At 56.7% G+C, this 21,252-nt stretch overlaps 9 protein-coding genes across 9 annotated transcripts; 4 read left to right on the plus strand and 5 right to left on the minus strand.

Annotated features, from left to right (window-relative positions):
• Positions 1–197: 197 nt before the first annotated feature.
• F5144DRAFT_31824 (uncharacterized protein) lies at positions 198–2,007 on the minus strand. The gene has a single exon (XM_066784021.1). The coding sequence runs from the start codon at positions 1,813–1,815 to the stop codon at positions 511–513; it is 1,305 nt and encodes a 434-aa protein (XP_066648325.1). The 5' UTR covers positions 1,816–2,007; the 3' UTR covers positions 198–510.
• A 1,141-nt stretch (positions 2,008–3,148) lies between these two features.
• On the plus strand, positions 3,149–4,707 carry F5144DRAFT_478244 (Inosine/uridine-preferring nucleoside hydrolase domain-containing protein; the record flags this gene model as incomplete). Its single annotated transcript, XM_066785091.1, has 4 exons — positions 3,149–3,188; positions 3,248–3,350; positions 3,426–3,592; positions 3,761–4,707. 4 exons carry the CDS (start codon positions 3,149–3,151, stop codon positions 4,705–4,707), a joined length of 1,257 nt encoding a protein of 418 aa, XP_066648326.1.
• Positions 4,708–4,957: 250 nt separating this feature from the next.
• F5144DRAFT_31411 (uncharacterized protein) lies at positions 4,958–6,019 on the minus strand. Its single transcript, XM_066783989.1, has 3 exons — positions 5,603–6,019; positions 5,435–5,511; positions 4,958–5,333 (listed from the first exon to the last, which is right to left on the minus strand). The coding sequence occupies exons 1-3, from the start codon at positions 5,625–5,627 to the stop codon at positions 5,142–5,144; spliced, it is 294 nt and encodes a 97-aa protein (XP_066648327.1). The 5' UTR covers positions 5,628–6,019; the 3' UTR covers positions 4,958–5,141.
• A 663-nt stretch (positions 6,020–6,682) lies between these two features.
• F5144DRAFT_597519 (Pyruvate/Phosphoenolpyruvate kinase-like domain-containing protein) lies at positions 6,683–7,774 on the plus strand (the record flags this gene model as incomplete). The annotated part of the gene is made up of 5 exons (XM_066790877.1): positions 6,683–6,857; positions 6,917–7,009; positions 7,065–7,090; positions 7,144–7,534; positions 7,644–7,774. 5 exons carry the CDS (start codon positions 6,683–6,685, stop codon positions 7,772–7,774), a joined length of 816 nt encoding a protein of 271 aa, XP_066648328.1.
• A 224-nt stretch (positions 7,775–7,998) lies between these two features.
• F5144DRAFT_597520 (uncharacterized protein) lies at positions 7,999–8,375 on the minus strand (the record flags this gene model as incomplete). The annotated part of the gene is made up of 2 exons (XM_066790878.1): positions 7,999–8,121; positions 8,181–8,375. The coding sequence occupies 2 exons, from the start codon at positions 8,373–8,375 to the stop codon at positions 7,999–8,001; spliced, it is 318 nt and encodes a 105-aa protein (XP_066648329.1).
• A 426-nt stretch (positions 8,376–8,801) lies between these two features.
• Positions 8,802–10,095, plus strand: F5144DRAFT_543128 (HSP20-like chaperone; the record flags this gene model as incomplete). Its single annotated transcript, XM_066787224.1, has 3 exons — positions 8,802–8,907; positions 9,026–9,584; positions 9,774–10,095. 3 exons carry the CDS (start codon positions 8,802–8,804, stop codon positions 10,093–10,095), a joined length of 987 nt encoding a protein of 328 aa, XP_066648330.1.
• Positions 10,096–12,260: 2,165 nt separating this feature from the next.
• F5144DRAFT_597522 (uncharacterized protein) lies at positions 12,261–13,633 on the minus strand (the record flags this gene model as incomplete). Its single annotated transcript, XM_066790879.1, has 4 exons — positions 12,261–12,678; positions 12,769–12,951; positions 13,109–13,387; positions 13,479–13,633. The coding sequence occupies 4 exons, from the start codon at positions 13,631–13,633 to the stop codon at positions 12,261–12,263; spliced, it is 1,035 nt and encodes a 344-aa protein (XP_066648331.1).
• Positions 13,634–14,216: 583 nt separating this feature from the next.
• Positions 14,217–16,202, minus strand: F5144DRAFT_31704 (uncharacterized protein). Its single transcript, XM_066784013.1, has one exon. It carries the CDS (start codon positions 15,902–15,904, stop codon positions 14,582–14,584), a length of 1,323 nt encoding a protein of 440 aa, XP_066648332.1. The 5' UTR covers positions 15,905–16,202; the 3' UTR covers positions 14,217–14,581.
• A 192-nt stretch (positions 16,203–16,394) lies between these two features.
• Positions 16,395–18,379, plus strand: F5144DRAFT_555108 (uncharacterized protein). Its single transcript, XM_066787880.1, has 3 exons — positions 16,395–16,828; positions 16,881–17,205; positions 17,258–18,379. Exons 1-3 carry the CDS (start codon positions 16,721–16,723, stop codon positions 18,148–18,150), a joined length of 1,326 nt encoding a protein of 441 aa, XP_066648333.1. The 5' UTR covers positions 16,395–16,720; the 3' UTR covers positions 18,151–18,379.
• The last annotated feature ends 2,873 nt before the right edge of the window (positions 18,380–21,252 follow it).

Here is a 21,252-nt window from a genome sequence, read left to right on the forward strand (position 1 = left end):
CTCTGCTCACAGATCACTAAGAAATGAAAGAAGGGGCGAGGAGGCAAGCGAGATGGATCCTGCTTAGCGGTCATATTCCGTCGTGGCCGGCTCAATTCTTTAGTCCTCCCTCACAGAAGGCGATGATTACCTGTTCTATTCCTCCACGCTTACACCGCCCCCATCCTGCAACTCGTTTCTCCCATCCAAGCCTTCTTTTTGCTCACGGATCAATCGTCCCGGAAATGTAACCACCCAATGACGAAGGCAAAAGAGAAGTCGACACAGCATACATGACGAAAAGGGAAAAAAAAAGAAAAATCTCAAAAAGGCTTGACTCCCGAGGCATTTTCCGGTCGGTAATGTACATACACAAACTCCTTGCCCTGCCCATCAAAGAAAGCCCGGTCTGCAATATATGATCAAGAACGAAGAATGCATCGGTGGGGTCCCCGGCAAAGTAGATGCAAGCAGGCGGTGGTTACAGGCGGCAGTGGGTCCTGCAGCTGCAGCCTGTGCTGAGCCGAGGGGTTAGACGTCCCACTCGTTCTCCTCCTCGCCTTCGGGCTCGTTTGAGCTCAGCGCAGCAAAGGCCGACTGCTGAGAGAACACCTTCGCGGGCTGCTTGGGAGCAGCGCTGGTGCCGTTGCTCGCGGTTGCGGCCTTGGCGGCGGGCGGCGGCTGAATAATGGTGGGCTCCGAGTCGATCGGGCTCTCAGCGGCGGCCTCCTTCTTCTTGTTCTTCGTCTTCTTCGTCGACACCGTGTTCCAGGCCTCCTCGTCACGGAGCATCTCCATCTGCTCCTCCTCGGAGGGCAAGGTGGAAATCCAGCTGTCAGCCAGGTTGTTCTTGGCAGGAGCCGCGCTCTTGGCGGTCTCACTCTTAGGAGCCGACACATCGGTGTAACTGCTGGTATCGAAGGTGTCAAGGGGTTGCACGGGGAGGTGGCCGCTGTTGATGCTGGAGGTGCCGTTGGCGCCCTTCTCCGTCCAGACGGATTGCTGAGCCTGTGCCATAGAGACGGAGCCGTCCTGGGCGGGCCGGCCTTCGGCGATGCGAGCCTGGCGTCTCTGGGCCTCCAGGTCGACCTTTCTCTGCTTCTCCGACTCCTCGCGGAGGGCCTTCGCGGCCTCGGCCTTCAGGCGGTTCTGGCGCTGCTTCTTGGTTTCGGTCTTCTCGGGCTCCTTGGCCTTCTTGTCCTTCTTCGGCTTGGCCTTGTCGGTGTCGGTGAGACGGAGGACCGAGGGGCCGCCAGCCTTGGGCTCAAGCATATCGCTGACGCCACTGGCATCGGCGGCCTTGATCTCGGGCGAAGGGGTCGAAGACTCGTCGTCATCGGCATCCACGCCGGCGGTGGAGGACGGGGCCGAGACCTTGGTCTGGGGGGCCTTGTCGTCATCGATGATCTGGGCACGAGACTGTTTCACAGACTTCTGCCGCTTCTCGTCGCTCTTCTTGGGCGCGTTGAGGGTGGTGCCCTGCTTGACGTTGGCCAGCTGACGGGCGAATTCGCGGTTATCGACGCCATCGTCGGAGCTGTCATCGACCGGCTGGGCGGGCGCCGGTGCCTTGGCTGCCCGTGCCTTCACCTGTGATGTCTTGTTTGTGTCTTCGGCATCCTTGGTGTAAGCCTCTCCTCTTTGGCGCTTGGCCTTCTCTTTTGGCTCTTTGCGGCTGTGGTTGTTTTGCTTCTCCTCTAGGCGCGGGCGCTGCTGCTGCGAGGCACCTTTAACAGCATCACGAGCCTTCTTTTGCCCGGGAATCCCAATGACAACAAGGTACACGCATGCGATGACCACGGTCCAACCGACCAGAGTGGACAATGAGGCGCCCATGGTCAATGGGTGGAGATGATAAAGTCGGTGAGGTCAGGGACCGGCGAAATCGCGACCGAGCTTCGGAGGTCGAATGCTCGACAGGGCCGCGGATGACGACAGCGAAACGCGGTCGATGGAGATGGATGATCGGGTGATGAGCGAAAGCTCAATGCGGGGATGTCGGGGAAATGGCAGATCGGTGTTCTTTATAATTAACTTGCAGGTGACACAAGGTCCGGATGTCGTTCCCAGCTTGGATTTTGTGGCTAATTAGGGAAACCTGGAGGATATCGGCTTGTTCCCGGATCAACAAAGGGATTGAATGGTGTTATACAGCTCTAGTGTGCTGGGAGGAATGAATTGAACGGAAAAGGGGGTTGTGTGATGTGAAGATACCAAAGTTCAAGGATCGCGAAAGAGCCAAATGCTGGCAGGTGAAAGGTGTTCAGAAGGTCGGTTCCTCATCTGGCATCCCCATTCGTTAACACGTCCAGCTAATCTCACGGAAAAGTTGCCGTGGCAAGGGGCTTGTTGCAGGAACAGCAAGTTAAGCGATTCTTGGCAGCATAAACTCACGTGATTTGGTGTGACCGCTACGTGCCCGTGCAACCTGTTGTGCGTCACCGATGCAGCAGACATATGCGGTATCTCCAAACAAGACCTTTGATCTTTACTCTGCTTGTAAGAGGATTCAGGTTTGATAGAAAACAACCGATGTGATTGATTGTTTGGTGGTTGCACTGAGATGGCCATTCCTCACTGATTAACTGACCAAGTCAGTCTTCGCTACCTAAGTTGCCCAGGTACATATACCTAACTAACCAATTACACCGGTGTTTGCAATCAATTGGGCTCTTATGATGTTAACGGGTCAATATTTCCTCCAAGTGCTTATCACCGTGGGGACCGAGCACAGGCATCAAACACATCAGCAAGTCTGTACACAGCACAACAACCGCGAGCAATGATGAGCAAGTGATCCACTCTGCCAGGTCAGGCACCCAAGTGTGTCGGAGAACGGCGGGTGCCAATGGGGAAATGCTAATGGGGAAGGTGGGATGTGGAACTTGGGGTCACAGGATTGGTTGTAGGGCGTGGAGCCTGAGAGTTTGAGTCTCCAAGATTTGTCACTTTAGATTCCTTCAACTTCAAGATTGAAAGAAGAACAAGGATTCCCCAAGGGAAAGTCAGGTGCTAAAATTGAGGGCAAGGCTGCAGTTTCACAACTTATATAAACCCTGGTGAAACACCGTGGGTAAACCGTATTTGCCGCAAGATTCTGACTTCCTCGTTCACTTCGAGATCTCATTGTGCCCCTCCTCGGCCCCGCACTCTCCCGTCTTCAGCAACCATGGCACCCAAGAACCGCATTATTATCGATACCGATCCGGGTTCGTCCATATTTAGTTGCTTTATATGCTATTTGTGTCCGGCACTAACATAATCTCAGGCGTGGATGATGTCATGGCCCTGTTGCTGGCCCTCAGCGCCTCACCAGAGGTGCTTGAGGTTGCCATGATCTCTGTCACATACGGAAATGTGCCGCTGCAAAGGTATGACAGACACCGTGTCACTGGCCCCTTTGTGCATACACAACCTGTGAATATTGTCTCACAAGGATGTTGCAGCTGCCTCCGCAATGTTGTGGCCTTGTTCCATGTGCTCGAGAAGGAAATGGCCTGGCGGAAGGCCACTGGCAAGCCCACCTATGGCTCGTTGGGGGCTTACAAGCCTATTGTCGCTGTTGGCGCCCAGCATGCCCTCGAAGATGAGCAACTTGTAGCTGACTACTTCCGTAAGCACGACCCCATCAATGACCCCAGAGTAGTGTAGTAAGTGAGAGACTGACCGACTCAGATGGTGCGGATGGGTTACACGGAGTCCACGATGCGGTAAGAACACAACCCCCCGGTTTCAGGGGTCCCTTTCTAACTGGCATAGCACCCCCATCTGTCCCCGGCAGACACCTGGCGTACCCTGTTTGAGGATGATCCTGTTGCATCCAATAGCTCTGCTGAGCCGCCAGCGTACTCGGCATATTTCACCCCAAGCAAGACGCCCGCCCACAAGGAAATCCTCCGGCTTCTGAAGGAGGAGCCGGAAAACACCATCACCATCGTCGCTATCGGCCCGCTGACAAACGTTGCCCTGGCGGCTTCCGAGGACCCTGAGACCTTCCTCCGGGTCAAGGAGCTCGTGGTGATGGGAGGCGCCGTGGAAGTCGAAGGCAACGTCACCCCGTGCGCCGAGTTCAATTCCATGGCCGACGCAGTGGCCGCTGCACGCGTCTTCGCCCTGACCTCGCTCGTCCCGTCGTCCACCATGCCGCCCGTACTCGACGGCAAATCCTTCCTGCCTCCGTACCCCGCAACGCTATCACGTCAACTGAAGCTAACTCTCTTTCCACTCGACATCACCACACCGCACGAGATCAATAGGCGGGGTTTCAGCGCCAAGGTCCAGCCCCTCAAGGAAGCTGGCAGTCCGCTAGCGCAGTGGACCGACACCTTTATGACCGGCACTTTTAACAAGATCGACTCGATGCTCGGCCCGGACCACAACGAAGGCCTGTCGCTGCACGACCCACTGTGTATCTGGTACATGCTGACCCGTGACCATCCCGCGTGGAAGACGGTGCCCAAGCCCGAGGATATCCGCATCGAGACGTCCGGCCAATGGACCACAGGCATGCATGTCATCGACAAGCGTGGCCGGGCGAAGCCCGCCGAGGTGGACAGCACAGTGCAGACGCACCCGGCGGATCCCATGGACGCCGTCACGTTCGACGAGGTCCACGGCGACACCATGGGCTGGTTGAGCGCGCGCAGGGGTAACAGGATCAACAGGATGGTGGAATCGCCTGGGAAAGATACCTTCGCGGGCATCCTGCTGGAGAAGATTTTCGCGTAGATAGCAAATAGATTAGGCCACCTGGATACCATAGATTTGGTTCAGATTCATTCTGGGTATCTCCACCGAAGCCGGCCTCCCTCGAATGTCAGCAATTAACTCGTTCTGGGGGAAATAAAAGCCGGGCCATGGGAGAGGCATACCCTTGGAAGGCACCCACGCAAACCCCGAACGCCGATTATGATAACTGAAAACGCAACCTCCCATCTCTTTTTTCCCGTTATGCCACCGTCCACTCCAACCTCCCCAGCCTACTCTTCAGCAAGCCGCCGTCGTCCATCCCTACCCACCCCATATCCACCCGGGCGAGCATATAAATAAAGAAAAAAAGCCCACCAAACACAACCGACAGACAGCAGCCCGCCGCCGAACCAAGGCTAGCTTTACCCTGCCCCCCACCACCCACCACTCAGCCCATCAACCACCCAATCGCGCTAATGCTTCGTCGTCCCGATCGCCGCCCCCTTCACCTCGGTCCAGTTGATGCTCTTGTCCAGCGCCTCGTCCACCAGGCCCACCAGGCACACATTCTCCCCACGCACAATGTATAATCCTAGCTCCACCTCGGCCGAGGGCTCGCCGTCGTCGGGGGCGCGGATCACCCGCTCGACTGTGTCTTTGAGTACCTGGGGGGGCGGGGGTGTGTTAGTTTGGTTTGTTTAGTTGGGGGGGATGGGGGTGAGTGGTTGGGGGTTCGGGGGGCGGATTCGGAGGGGGGTTCCCTTACGAGGTTGGTGGTGTAGTCGTGCGCTGCGAGGGTGCCGACGAGGTTGCGGCCGTCGGTGGTGATGATGCACACTTTCTCTGCAGGGAATAAAATTCGTTAATGCTGGTAACTAAGGCAGGGGCTTTGGCCAGACCAAGGGGTTATGACGACATCTTGGGGGGTTCTTACTCTCGATATAGCTGTTCAGCGACATGGCGGCGGTTGGTCGAGCTCGGGCTGGTATTGAAGAAGGAAGGTCGGTCGGGGATGTCTATGCCACAGTCGGCCTGCTTGCCATGTATGGCAAGGTTAAGATCGCAACGACTTTCGCTTGTCGGTCGTCGTCAACGAGTGCAGGGCCGCTTGTTTGTTGGTGTCGTCCCGAATCCCGTCTCAATTCGCTGCGGCTGTGAAGCTTGATGCTGGAACCCGTCGACCCTTGTCGTCTTATCGCCTTATCAAAGGGTCTCATTAATATTCGACAATCGGTACGAATACTTTAATAGTTATGAATGGAGCGGGGTTTATTTTAATTACGGGGTTATCCCGAACCCTGGGCCGGAGAATGCCTTATACGAAAGAATGCGTATTCTGCTGATAGTAACATTGAAATTGGGTTGGAGTGATCTTACAGTCTTACAGTCATTCCTTTAAACAGAAATGATCATCAGCTTGTAACCCAAAATGTCAACATTCTCAACGTCAGAAAGATGAGCGATCACATGAAATCAACAACTCCACTGTCTTGGGTAATCTTGGGTGTCCTCCCAGCTAATGATAGAAACAGAATAATGGGGTACAGTCCAACATAACGTAAAGGAAACTGAGATCGAAATTATAAATCACACAGAGGCTAGGAAACCAGGAGAAGCATTACCTCGGTGTGGCCGGCCCGACCCCTCGTTCGGACCCGATCCTCCTCGGGCTGCCCTCCGACAGGCGGCCGTAGCTACCCCGCGACGCCCAACCCACTAGCATAGCTTGGTCTGACTAGGAAAGTGGGGGGTTACGACCCTCATGCGAGGATAGGAACGAAGTGCGTTCTGTGATGACTACTGCGTAACGCCCTGTTGACATTGGGCACCTAACCTTAAACAGTGCTAATGAGACGGGGATAACTTTGCTAGCATCACATAAATCCGAATGATCCGATCACCGTTTTCTTATTTTAGACGCAAGACGTCCCAGAAACTCATCTTCTCTTCTCATCCTCAGTCATTTCCAAAGAGCTTCTACCCACCTGTCCCGCAGTATCACCCAATATCCACCATGGACGTGAGCCCCAAGATGGCGCGAGCCAACCGGCTAAAGCAAATCCTCGACGAAGGCAAGCGCCCCGCCTTCGGTTTCTGGCAGGTACTACCCGGGGCCAACGTTTCGAGGCTTCTTGCGAGGTCGGGGCCGGACTGGGTGTTGCTTGACTGCGAACACGGCAATATCGATGGTATGCAAGTCAAAGCTGTTTCTCTCTGTACCCGGACCTGGCTAATGGCACACCCACAGACGCACAGATGCACGAAGCGGTCCCTGCCATCGCGGCAGAGGGAGTTTCCCCCATTGTTCGCTTGCCAGACACCCAGCCATGGATGGTGAAGCGTGAGCATTCGTCTTGATTTTGTGACCGTGGACGAGGGTGCTGACGTGGTGATAGGTGCACTGGACGCCGGGGCACACGGAGTAAGATGAGCCTTACAACTCGTTTGGAGACAGCTTGATTAACCAGGACTCAGATCCTAGTCCCACTAATTCGGACCGTCGAGGAGGTCAAAAACTTGGTTGCTGCGGCCAAGTTCCCACCGCAGGGACAGCGAGGATTTGGCTCCCCATTCGCAATGCAGACCTTCGGGGCTGGGTTGAACATGACGGAGTATCTGCAGCAGGCGAATGACAGCCTGTTAATAATGGTGCAGATCGAAACTCGGGAGGCGCTAGAGGTGGTAGAAGAAATAGCGCCGCTTGTCGACGTCGTGTTCGTTGGACCGTTCGACCTTGGTAACAGCATCGGCCATCCAATCTTGGGTCCTAAGATAGACCCCGAGCTACAGGACGCTGTCGCGAGGATCTTCAAAGCCACCATCGCGGCTGGCAAGAAGTGCGGCATTTACTGTGGTTCCGGAGAACGTAGGTCGAACCCGTCCTCGCTAGCTATGCCCCTTTCTGGCTCCGAGTGACACCCATGTCCTGAACCCATGCCCTGATTGGAAACATATTAGCTAACATTGTTGGACAGAGGCGAAACGATATGCGGATATGGGGTTCCACATGATCACTGCCGCTGCCGACTACTTCGCCATGAGCGGCGCGTTGGCCAGCTCGCTCGCCGTGGCTCGGGGCGAGGGGAATGAAGCCAAGAGTGGTTGATAGCAGGGCGTGTAACTATCCTTGGGGGATGGTGGTTCACCAGTATCTTTCCCCACATAGATTCGGCACATTTTGTCGTAGGCTATGCGAGAAAATAAACAACCACGGCGAGGTACTACAGAAACCTCCCGCAGCCTCCATTGTCTCAATTGGCCGACTTTGGTGTTTGACATCCGTTGCCGGTAAGCAGTAGGAGGTACTAGAGTTCAAACAGTGCTGTTATTTTATTTCTCAACAGCATTCATTTTGGCCATGACCTCCTCAACGGTAAACCGATGCATGAGCTTGACGGCCTTGGAGGATAGTTTGGGGTCTTCTTCAAGCGACTGGGCCTTGCTGATGTGGATCTTAAACATGAGTTAGCAAAGCATAGCAGGAATTTCTTGCTCGGCAAAAGAAGACTCACCACTGGAACATCAAAATCATACAGATCCCGCCATTTCTTGGCTTCTGGCTTGACGATGTCGACCTCTTTGAAAGCAAATGATTGTTTATCCCAAACGTCAGATAGGACCGATCTCGCTTGGGTGCATAAACCGCAACCTGTGCGGGTAAAAAAGGTGATCCTGCAGGACTGGAGAAGCCTGCTGCTGACACGCATGACGACGATTGTTACGTTGCAAGAATAAAAGCAGCGACTTGTTGGTTGTTCTGGCGTCGTTGATGAACAATTTCGGCACATCCTGGAATGGAAATCACCTGTAAAAGCTACCTTACCACAGTAGGTTAGCGCAGCTCGGGAAGACATGCGACGCCCCTGGCTTCTCCCCTTCCCCCGCCCCCACCTTCTCAGCCCAGCAAGCAACCGGCAATTTTGGTGGAGGAAGCTTCCATCATCTTCGAGACAGTTTCCACAAATCTCTTTGCTTCCGATTTGTTTCGTTTGCCTTTCCCTCGTTCCAGCCCTTCTTGGTTGAAACAGTAAGCACGTCCGAGATAGAAATCATATTCAAAACATATCCGCCGTCGAGTCTAACAAGGTCGACCACGAGCCAGCTTCGGCAGGTTGAACGGAGAAACACGTACAATGGCGCAGAAGTGTGTTCATCAAGGTTGCGGCAAGGAGTACACCGATCCGGAGGAGGTCTGCCGTTACCACCCCGGGCCCCCGGTTTTCCATGAGGGCCAAAAAGGTACGCGTTTCTGGTTCTACATCCAGCCAATCTCGAGCGTCATACTGCACCTGCCCGATTGCACTCCCTACCTCCCACGACTTGCGCCTCTGTCTGTCGCCTGCCTATTCTTGCCAAGCTGACCACGGCTTCTACGGCCCAGGATGGAAGTGCTGCAAGCCGCGCGTCCTCACTTTTGAGGAATTCATGACCATTGAGCCCTGCACCGAGGGGAAGCACAGCACCACCGACCTGCCGCCCAAGGTCGAGAAGAGGGAGGCGGACCCGGCGCTTCTCGCCGCCTCGAATCTGCCCCCGCCCCCGCCCCGTGCGCCCGTTGCCGCCCCTCAGCACGTACCCACACCTCCGCCCCCGCCCCCGGAGTCCGAGGATGACGACGAGACCGCCGAGATCCCCGATGGGCGCGTGTGCAGACGCAAGGGCTGCGGTGCCACCTACACGAAAGGATCGAGCAGGGAAGGAGAGACATGTGTACATCACCCCGGCGCTCCCATCTTCCACGAGGGCAGCAAGGGCTACGTCTGCTGCAAGCGCCGCGTCCTGGAGTTTGACCAGTTCATGAAGATCGAGGGCTGCAAGACGAAGAACCGGCATTTGTTTGTCGGAAGCGGAAGCAAAAATGCTGCCGGCAAGGGCCCGACAGGTACCGGGGGTGAAGAGCTCCTCGAGACGGTCAGGTGAGTACGCCCCGCGTTTCCTCGATGTGCAACTTGGCAGCCGCTGGACGAATGTGTGTTCGCGGCCAAGGAACAGCCAAGACTGGCTGTGTCTGGGAACACCCCGATGGCGGGTGAAGCCCGCGCTTGACCGCCGGTAGAACTGCATCCCGACGGTCCATGTGCTCATATCCTCTCGCTCTTCCATAGGCATGACTTCTACCAGACTCCGACTGCTGTCATCGCGTCATTCTTCCTCAAGAAGATCGACAAAGAGGCCGCCAAGGTGGAGTTCGAGGAACAGGCGCTGGTGTTGGACCTGCCCACGACGGACGCTCCGGTACCAAAGCGGTACAAGACGCAGGTGCCGCTTTACGGCCCCATCGATCCCGCCAAGTCGACCTTTAAGATTTTGGGCACCAAGCTCGAGGTGTCACTAGCCAAGGCCGACGGCAGCTCTTGGCCGGTTCTTCGCAGCGATGACCGTCTCACGGGTGAAATCCTCCAAATTGGCCGAGCCGGAAGGGCCTAACCAGGGGCAGGTGGGAGGCGGGGGGGGCGGGAAGGGCGGGAGATGGGGAGTGAGACCTTGGTTGTTGTTAACACGGGGGCAGGCTTGCCAAGGAGCGGCTCGCGGAGAGCTGAAGCTTGAGTTACCCGCGCCAACGCTTAGGATGACGCTTAAGGAGCAAAAAATCCGAGATTGTGCTCTCGGTTATCAGAGGATGTGGGATCTGATAAGAAGGTGGTGGGTGGTGGGTGATGGGTAGTGGGGGCTGAACGGGAGGCACAAGCTGGGAAAAATACAGGCCGAAAATCATTGGGACGGGCCGGGAAGGAATGCATCAGGCATTGGGCATAAGGCAAATGCCGATATGCACCATAGCTTAAAGGCGCTTTCTGCGTTTTTACTGGCGCGTACCGTACCCCCTTGCTGGGTCGGGTTGGGTGCCATCCTTGGCTCTGGATCAACGGCGACACATTTGTTGGTTCGTCACAACCCTCCCGGTGTGTCTCAGCCCAGCCCCGTCCACCTCGCTGAATCCCTTTCATCCATTTCCTGTTACTCATTTGTCTGACTCAGTTTCTGCTGTATCACTGCGAGAAATGTTGTCGTCACCCTCTTCCCCGTGTTCCAGTTAGGCAGCCAAGGCAGCCGAGCCTCGTCAGGGGCCCCTGATCAGGCCCCCCGGGTCAGAACGTTCGAGACATTCGGCGATCAGCGATCCAGAGCCATGCCCTCCTCCACGTGCTAACCTGACCGCCTGAATGGTCAATTCCCACTTCGTGTTTCGAAAAATCCCATGCCGCCTCCCTTAGGCAAGGATTTTGGATTAACAAGCAAACACTGCCCGTCGAGGATGACCATCGTCATCACAGATCACAAACCAAACCCACCCGGCCGGTCCACCCGGGGGTGATGGACCCTGTCACCCTGTCTGGCGTCGTTGGCGGGCTGCAGCCCAAGATTTCTGTGTTATCACTGGCGAATCGGATGCCGGCGCCTGGCCTTGGGAGGCTAACCCAAGATCTTACAGATCTACGGAGCTCGACACGGGAATGCGACCTCCGAGATGCAGCGAGCCTATCTCTGGACTGCACATACACCACGGCAGCAAATTCGAAAACTTTTCAGGATGTTGCCCAGACCTGACAAACATGCTCTCTTCCGCCGGCATCGCCGGCGCTCTGCAGCGCCCTGTCGGACTCCCTCAGCCGTGTCTCCGTGCCCCTGTTGTGTGCCCTGAGTGAGGGTGAGCGAGGAGTGAGCTGCCGCGTAAACCTGCCCGAAGAGCCAAACAAACAACGGCGTTGATAGGCGTGCGTGGTTGGCGGGGGGAGGCTCTTTTGCTGATCACCCGGAATGGGTATGACTGTGTTGACGTCGAGGCATGGCAACACGCTGTGTATCGTTACCGTTCCTCCCAAAACAGAAGGAACACCGCATGGGTACAGATTGTGAGACAGCGTCGCGCAGAGGGGGGGGGGGGGGGGGTGTCGTCCTAACGTGGGCCATTTTCGCTTGCCAAAAAAGCACCGAACGATCCAGCCCAACCTACATGCCTCCCCAGTCAGTCCCTCCCCACCCGTCAAACGCTGCGGACGCTGTAACAGTGCACGGCATGACCCTGACCCAAGACATGCGAGGAAAATTGTCCGCTCAGGTTTCTTGTATCGCCGAGTGATGCTGATGTGATGTAAGATGTACGGATGATGCTGGTTGTACGAAAAGAGTTTTTATAAATGTCATGGAAGAATGATATGGAGTAAGATACGAACTTGGAGTGAGACAACCCTCAAGAACGAACGAGGACGAAGAGAAAGAAAAAACGATGCTGCCCGCCGGTGAAGCCCAAACCAGCCTCAACTGATGCAATACCCAAACCCGCTCCCCGTTTTGTAGCCCATTCTAACCAGGATAGACCAATCGTCGTCCTGATCCCCATGAACCGAAAGGCGAGAATAAAAAAAGCCTTTCTAACCAAGCCCTGCGAAGCCAAAACCGAGATTCATGTCATACCCAAGATTTCCCAAAGAGCCCGTTTAGAAACGAATGACAGGAGACCGAGACCATGAACCAAACCAGGGATGCGCAATGCCGAGAGAGAGAGAAAAGCCAAACAGAAAAAAAGCAAACAAGAGCGCAGCCACAAGTAGCCACCGAAAGAAGAGAAAGAAAGCCTCCTCAGGCTTTCGTCACACAGCCGAATCCTCCCACTTCGGGCTCATCCTCGGTGGCGAAGCAATCCTCACGACAGGCGATCTGGGGGTGGGCGTCACTTCGCCGTTGCTATTGCTGTTGCCGTTGCCGTTCGACCTGCCGCGGCCACCATAACCATAACCGTTTCCATTACCACCGCTGCCACTGCTGCTGCTGCTGCCACTCCCGTTGGTGCCGTCGCTGTCGTCGCTGTCGCGGATCACCTTCATGGCCTTCTTGAACGCGATGATGACGTGCCCGTCCGGGCGGCCCAGCACGACGCCGTGCTCGGGCTCGATCTTGCCCGGGTCCTCGGTGAAGCGGATGATGGGCGCGCCATCGGCGGTGAGGCCGACGAACCGAGCCGGGATCTCGACGTCCTCGCGCTCGCTCTCGTCCGCGCGGAGGGTGATTCTGTGGTTGTTGGTTAGCTTTGGCCCCTGGTTTCCCCCCCCTCTCCGTGCGACGGTAGGGGGGTGCTGGGTGGGGGGAAATGTGACATACTCTCTGCTCATGGGCAAGCCGGCGCCCGTCTCGAGCCGGGTGCTGTCCGACGTGGACACGCCTCGCCGCCTGCCGCGACTCATGGACCGCACCCGCTTGACTCGCTTGTGCACGGCCCCGTGGACGGCGTGGCCGATGCCTGCAACAACTAAAATTGGCGTGCCGAGAGCTAATGCCCAGGGTCTGGGTTAAGGGGAAATAGGAGCCGTGTCAGCAAACAATTTCCCGTTTTTGACGAAAAGAAAAATCTGCAACGAGCGGCTGGCCGAGCGCATGTTGATGCGAAGGGGTGCAGCATGGCAAGTGCAGTCAGTGGTGAGTGGATTGGCAGGCAACTTACGGGTTCTTGCTCCCTCGCAAGCTGTTGAAGATGGCGAGCAGGATGCCCAGAATGGCAATCACAGACCCAACCTGCATCATGGTCCATGTCGACCAATAGAGTGGCATGAGGTCCTCGCCGTCGCAGAACTGTAGAGCCATGAGGGCGTACACCTCCATGATGACGCCCACGATAGACACTGTGGCGTAGATGCTGCAGATGAGCATGCACTTTTTCATCTTGTTCTTGTATTGCCGGGAATCCGGCTCTAGGCCCAGCACCCGGATCTTCTCGAGGTCACTAGAAGCGCAAAGAGAGACATGTTAGTCTCGCCACTATCAAATGATAACCAAGGGGGCTAGAGATGCCAACGGCGGGGAGAGAGACAAACCCGCTGTATTTCCATGACGCCAGGAATAGCATGAATATGACTAGAACGAAGAGAACCCAGTAGAGAAAGTCAAATGACTTCCGGTCCAGGTGGGAAGCGAAGCCGGCATAGTGGGCACACTTTTCCGGGTCGATAGGGTCAAAACCGCCGGCCATGCTCGGCTGGCGGGGAATCAAAAAAGGGAACGGGATGACGAGAATGGAGATGAGGAGTGATGAGATGGGAAACAGAAGAAACCGATGGCCAAGAAGAAGAGCGGTATGGGAGTTCTTGAAGCTAGTGCGCTCACGAAGACTAGCATAAAATCCCCGGTGGCGGCGGGAAGATGTCTTGAACTATGCTCATGGGGGTGATGGGTCCCAGGGGGCCGGGAGATGGGATCGTCTGGGGGGTTTTATATCATCGAAACATACCGGCTGCTGTGGGACACGCACATTGAGAAAGCGAAAGGAGGTGCGGTCGGGATATCTGCATCGGCAGAACACCCACATCTCACTGGTGCAGCAATTCCGCAGCTGCATCCGCACACCCCAGTACCCCGACCACTGCTCGAGTCGTGGACGGCAAGGTGTTGAAAAACTCCCTAGCATGGTGTTGACAGGGGTTCATACCAAGTCCATACGCCAACGCCCTCTCCAGGGGGGGGAGGGGTGTGGTGTGGAGGGGGTGTTGGCGGCGTGAAAAAGCCAGTGTCGTGATTGTAAGCTGTACGGACGAAGCATGGAAAGCCGCAGAAGTGAGCCTTGCACAGTCAATTTTGAAAGGGCTTTGAGGCCCGTCTCGGCGGTTTGGTATGCACAAGGTACATAGATTGACATTTTGCTCCACACGGCTTGGCGGCCACGGCGGCTGCGGCAGAGCGAGCGCCACGGCCGATCACTCGCGGCGGCGGTAAGAAAGTTGTTGAGCCAAGAGTGATCCGGGTTCGAATGGGCGACGATCGGAGTTTCCGCAACGGCCTTTCAGTGCAAGGTGCCAAGCCGTTGGTGTCCCACGACGCGCACCGCCTTCATCTCGTCACCGTCATCAGCTGCCGTCATTCTCTCCCCCATCACCCCGTAACCCCGTAACCCCGTCACAGCGCCCGCCTCGTCCGTCCCTAGTTAGTTCATGCCCGGCATGAGATCCACCGCATCGAGGATCATGGACCTGTTCAGTATATATTCTCGGAGCCACATGAATTCCTCCCCCTCCTCCTCGCCGTAGCGGTGCTCCTCCGAAAAACCAAAGGAGCAGGCAATCTTGTCGAGAGCGGCCCGCTCCTCCTCGTAGAGCCACCTATGGCGCAGCGGTGTGCCCAGCGCCCACGTCACCCGCTTCATTTGATCGTTTGCCGTGAAGTGGGCCACCGCGCCGATAGTGGCAGTGAACCCCACATAACAAATGGCGCCGGCAAAGGCAAAACCGGTCGCAATCTTGGGTTCTAGAGCGTGCTGCAGTTGGGCTAACTGGGTAGCGGCGTAGTAGACGCCGACTGGGGTACCAGTGACAGCGAGTCCGGGAAGCAGTGCCTTCTTGATGAGCTTCGACCGCAGATACGCCTTGGATGCGTAGGTGGTTTCCAAAATGCCGATGGCGGCCCCCAGGTCCTTGGCCTCGATTGCCGCATCCAGGGCCATGTCGGCAACCGCAGGATCGACTGCGCTTTCGGCCTTGTTTGGGTTGCGCTCGACGTATTTGATGGTGTTTGAGACCATCTTGGGCTTGGGCTTACTCGCGTAAAGATCGAGGATCCGCGGCAAGTTCTTTGCCCTACCAAGGCGGGCTTCGAGTTGGACGTATTCGGCGAGGATTTTCCGGGTGATGACCACCGTATTATGGGTAACAATCGTGTATGCCGCATCTGAGATTTGGTCTATCGCGTCCTGTGACCGTTGTGAGGGGCTCCGCTGTGGCCGTGTGACCTCACCAGCCTTTATGTCATCCAGCCCCAAGAGTTGCGAGGCAGGTCCGCGAGTTTCGGCGACGGCGTCATCAGAGCGACGTTCTCCAGCATCTGGCACCTGCCTCACCTCAATCTGTGCAAGCGCCTGCAGCGCCGACAGGGTAAAGTCTTCGGACGGAATACCACCGGGGCCGAGGAAAGCCGTGAGGATATGACGCACGGTATAAGCGGCCGCTGCAGGCTCTACGCCAGGTGGTTGGTAGGTTGCTGCCGCGGCTGTCCTGCCAAACCGGGTCTTCGAGACATCCGGGGCTTGGGCTTCCTGCGACCGCTTCACCTTTCGACACGGCTGCGAGGTTGCGAAATAGCGGGCTGCGGCCGGCCGGATCGAGATTGTTCGGGACATATCGGCGGAGCGTTGCCCGAACTGCAGCACCACTGAAGGCCGGTTTGCGGGTTGTATCGATTGGCGCCCGGAAACCAGCCCGCAGCCCTGGCAAAGCCGCAATCCGGATCCGGGCGAGTATGGCCGACGCATCATGGCCGCTAGCCAAGCCGATGGCTCTTGAAAAATAAAAGCAATGGCCCTCCCTTCACTCTCAAAATCGAGGATTGAATTCGATCACTCGATGCCAGCCCCGTTCGGCCGGATCGATCTCAGCACCAGTTTCAAACCACCAGCTAGTCCAGGTCGCACTGGTGACAATAAAAAGGTAAACGGTTGGGCGCTTGAGTTCGGCGCAGAACCGGGTCGAGAGAAAATAAAAAGTCGGGATGGTGAGGCTCGCTGTGATGTTGTTGAAAGAGAGCTCATGAACTTTACGCACGATGGTGCAGATCGTTGCATTCACCTAGGGTCCAGGGTCCAGGGCCTCAATTGAGCCGAAACCCCACTTCTCGTCCCTCAGTGAGCCCGATTGTTGCATACACAATACAACCTGAAGAACCTTGCAATTAAGGGGACGATTAGACAATGCATCCATCCTGCATCGCAACTTGGCGCCAAGGTGCTTGACCTCCCCACAGCCCAGGGTCAAAACGAGGGAGGTGACGCAGGCGCAAGGCAACCCTGAAGCAACTTGCGACTCTCAACTTTCAACCACCACCTCGCGCCACGAGTGCCTGGCCTTGTTTCCTCCCTTTCCCACCTCGACGACAACGTCCGACTTGCGCTACCGCTATTCACGTCGGGTTTGCCAAACTTTGGCTTGAAATCCTCTTCTTTTTTTCACCATCGCCGACTTGGCCAAGTAAAGGCTCAGAGCACGCACACCACACCAGTTACCCCTTCGTCTTCCACCACCTCCACCTCCCACCCAACTCATCAATATCGACATCGACCCCCAGATCACCCGCGATGCCTCCTCCGCCACCACCACCTCCCCCACCACCCCCGGGGTTTGGCGGACCACCACCGCCTCCTCCTCCTCCACCACCAGCAGCTGCGGCGGCCGCGCCAGCGAGGGTCCGTTTGGTCATAGCCAGGTTTTGCGAAAGCCACGCTAACGCACTCGCAGGGAGCTCTTCTCGCAGATATCCACAAGGGGAGGGCGCTGAAGAAGACTGTCACGAACGATCGTTCCGCGCCCGTAGTAGCCAAATCCTCATCAGGGGGCGGCCCGGGCCCGTCGGGGCTCGGCGCACCCCCCATCCCAGGACTACCGAAAGCACCAGGAGGACTCGCCCCCCCTGTCCCCGGAGCTCGTGCAAGAAGCAACAGCGATCAGAGTGACAGGGCTCAACCCGCCGGATCAAGCATGGATGGACCTCCGCAACTTGCCGGTCTCTTTACGGGAGGGATGCCGAAGCTACGCAAGACAGGTGGGGGTGTTGCTACAGGGGGTAAGACGCTGTTCGTGGACCTCTCGTCATCACGTATCTAACTTCTCTCTAGCAAACCGAGATGCTTCATATTTGTCGGATTCAAAGGCACCTCCGCGAGCTGCTCCGAGGCCGCCTGTCGCCGCCGCGCCGCCAGTACCCGGGAGACCATCCCTTCCCAACACAAACAGCGCGCCGAGCTTTCCGAAAAAGGCCCGACCACCTCCGGTCGGCAAGAAACCACCGCCGCCCCCTCCAGGCTCCAGGAAGCCCTCCTCAACCGTTCCATCCGCAGCACCGCCGCCGCCGCCATCTTTCGCGCCCCCGACCCCATCACCGTCCGCATTCTCACCACCTCCAGCTCCTCCACCTCCGCCTCCTGCTGCTGCTCCACGGCCGCCGCCAGCCCCGGCGCGCTCACAACCGCCACCACCTCCACCGTCCGCGTCAACAAGTAACATATCTCAAAGTATTGCCGCGCAAGCAGCCATACGCGCTGCGTCTAGCGTTGGGCCACCTCCAGGGGCCGCACCTCCACCTCCACCCCCTCCCCCACCAAATGGACCATCACGCTCAGCGCCCCCTATCTCCCCACCGCCGGCGCCGGCCCCTCCACCCCCACCCTCATCTGCACCTGCGCCCCCTCCCCCATCCCTCTCCCACTCCGCCTCAAGCGCATCGGGCCGCGCATCCATGCTCTCGATGCTGGACCCCAGCAACTTCACGCTCGCACCCAACGGCAGCGGTTCCAAGACGCCAAGTCCAGGCCGCGGCCCATCGCCGTCGCCTGGTCTCTCTGCTTCGTCCGGCGGTGGTGGCGGCGGCGAGCGGTATGTGGTACAGGACTCGCGATGGCGCTTCCATGGTGAGGAGAACTTCCCCAAACCGAGAAACTTTACCGGCGGGGCACGCAAGTACCGCGCTGGTAGGGGGAGTAGTGTACCGTTGGATTTGAGCGCCTTTTAGATCTGCTTCTAGGGTGGATTAGCGATGGGGGATTGGCGATGGAGTTTGATGATGTGCATGGGTTGCTGGCTCGACTCGTAAAGGTTGTGGCCATAACTAGGTGGGACTGTAGATAGCTGGTTTAGGTACCAAGGAGTGAGCCACATTGGGGGCGCAAACGGTTAGATGGGCTTCGTAGCTGTATGTTTTACATGAGAGAAATAAATTAAGATCCAACGAGATATCGGACACCTTTCCTCTTTTGGCACATCCGTGACGGCAGGAACCAGATAGGGGGCCCAGAAGGGTCTGACGGTCATGGCAAGAGGGACGGTGACTCGGGTTTTGATGAAAACACAATGGCATTCTTGGGCCCGGTTCAGAGTAAACGGGCCATCGCTCGTAACTACCTAACTAAAAACGCTCACTTCAAATGTCACCCTCCCCATAACGTTACTAGTTGTGCCGAGCGGCACGCTACCAAAAGGAGGAACGGAACGAATGTGAGAGGGGATAGGAATCCCCTGGATGAGATGGGAAACGGTATCTGGGTATAAGATCATAACTCATAACCGCCTGTTGCAGGTGGGCGCTGGTGTTCATGTCCCACTCTTATTGTGCGAGGGGGAAGAAAGCAAACAAAAGACGCACAAAGTCAACGTAAAACAGGTTTGAAAGTGCCGAAGTTTCTGGTTGTGCCCGCCAGGGGTTGTTGTCCTCTTCCACTACCAGCCAACAACAGTATCCCTTTCGCTCCATAACAGCCTCTTCGTATTTGAAACCATGGTGTATGCGCCAAGCGAGGAACGTCGGGAGGATGATATTCTACGATGCCTTGCTGCTATGGGATTGTAAGGTTAGGCTAGGTTTACCTGGGAGTGGTCTTGGGTTGCATGACCACACCCTCAAAAGCGCAGGGGTTCCAGGGCGCTCACCAGAAGCAGCATGTGGCCGGTGGCGTCTTTGTGATCACGAACCCCCTGACTCCGGCGGCGGCGATGGGGGCGGAGGCGGAGGAGAAGGAGAAGGAGCTGGCCTCTTGTAAAACGGATCTCTCTCCTCGTCTGCCATTGTCGCGCCTTGGTGGTTTCAGGCGTCGACGGACGAGTGATGCTCGTTGGTGCAGTTGGGCGAGCTGCTTATGAAAGACGAGCAGACACGGCGAGCGGTGGCAAGGATAAAAGGGTGTTCCGCCGAGACTAGCAAGCGTTGGGTTTAGGGTGGTTCAACGTGCCCCATCCCGAAATCACCAGCTTCTTATATACCCCTCCCCCCATCCATCTGGGGCATTAAGACGTCACGGCAGGTCACAACCCAAGCGGGGTTGATGCCAGACCGGCCTGGCAGCAATCGTCCACATGAACAGATCGAGTGTCCAGTCGAGAGTTGCCGGCACCCGTAGGCCGTGGGTGTGCATGATGAGCGGCGGTCTCATTGGTAGACTGGGGCGCTTTGGGTTTGGCGAACAACTGCTCGGGGGTTGCAGGCGGCGACAGGCCGGAACTTCTCCTGGATAGGATAAGACGGCCCGACAGGAGGCAGAGCCGCATGTTTCGGGGATTTCGCCATCCCCGCGATCTGGAGAGCGCGGGGTGCACCCCCTCTTCTCCTTCTTCTGCCATGCTTTCTGCTGCCTCTGCAGCAGTGCAGCTGCGGCCGGTTACGGCGGCGCGGGCTGCTTGTTTGGAGCTCTCCTTCAATGCTTGGCACTTGCGGAGGATTTGTGTGTTGTCCGGGAAGCCCAACATGCCGTGGGCCATGACCTGATGTGAGCGCCCTTTCTCTCAGCTTTGCTGTCCAAGTGTTAGTAGGTGTGGCCAACCTGGTTGGTGGACAGTTGCTTACCCGGGCGTTGCAGCCATGTTAGGATGCTCGGCAGTGTTGGAAGAAGCACTCATGTTTAGCAATGACATGTCTGTCATTTTATTTTAGAAAGCAAAATCAAAAATATGGTCCCAGGGACCTCAGGAGTACAGCGCCGGAGGGCGCCTTGTTATAACAAATTCATGTTTGTGCCCCTGGCCACTTACAACCAAATTCGAAAATACAATTTCCGAATCGCGGATATGGAATTTCGCCCGGCATGTGGGCGGCAAGGGGCCCCGCCAAACCTCCGCCCAGTGCCGTGTGAAGTCTAGACCTGTTACCGGACCGATGGTTGTGTCACTGTTGCTCCTGAGGATCTTCTCTAGCAAGGGCAACGCGAAGCATCGCGAGATCTAACGGTTTGAGCCTGGCGCTCACACTCACACTGAAGCTGGCCACCAGTTTCCACGCCATAAATTGCGGCACTGACAACGAGGGACTGGGAACCATTCCCGGTCCCGTGCTTCATTGAGGCTCTCTAACAGAGCTACCCGAAGCTGGTTGGTCAGAGTCACTGCCTTTCACCCTCCAGTAGCTCTTGACCGGGTGGTGGCACTGATGACCGGCGAAATGACCGGTCACCAATCATGATCGACCGCCGAATGACGGACTGCTACCCAGCGGCACGTCCCCCGCGCCGCTCCCTGATGTTCGGGACGAGCTCCGCGGCGGCACGGTTTCGGCAGTGAACTGCCACGTCACCTGCATCATTTGCGCGGTTCGTCATGGCCAGTGCACGCCATCGTTAGATTCTCCCCATATTGGGCGGCGTTGGCCCATAACAAACGGGACCGTGGCAGTTGGCATTCCCGACGTCTTGGGTAGCCAACTGCATCGCTTCTTTGTGTGACCACGCAAGCAGGAGCTATTCCCAACTCGCCCACCGGGCTTAGTTTTGGGAGACAAAGCATGCTTATTCAAGTCCACTTGTTCCGGTTGCCCCGATTGCCGCTGATAAAACAATTAAAAAAAGTAGATTCTTGTGGACTCGAGCTGTCGGCCGAATCGGAGGGGTTGGCACAGGGCCCCGAGTGAGGCCTGCTATCGGCGGATCTGCCCCGATGGGCCCGATTGGACTGTATCATGCACTCATGGCTAGCCTGGAATAAAGACCAAGTTCGAGTTGGGCGGCGTTCCTACACTTGAAGTACGAGACGTTCCAGGGGAAATCATGGAACTTGCCCGGAACCTTTGGCAAAAAATCAAGAAAAAAAGAAACAAGCGAAAGAAGCCGAGGAAAGGAACTCAACAAAAGAA

Source organism: Chaetomium tenue, assembly GCF_020726465.1.
Source record: "Chaetomium tenue strain MPI-SDFR-AT-0079 chromosome Unknown F5144scaffold_1, whole genome shotgun sequence".
Taxonomy (NCBI): Eukaryota; Fungi; Ascomycota; class Sordariomycetes; order Sordariales; family Chaetomiaceae; genus Chaetomium; species Chaetomium tenue.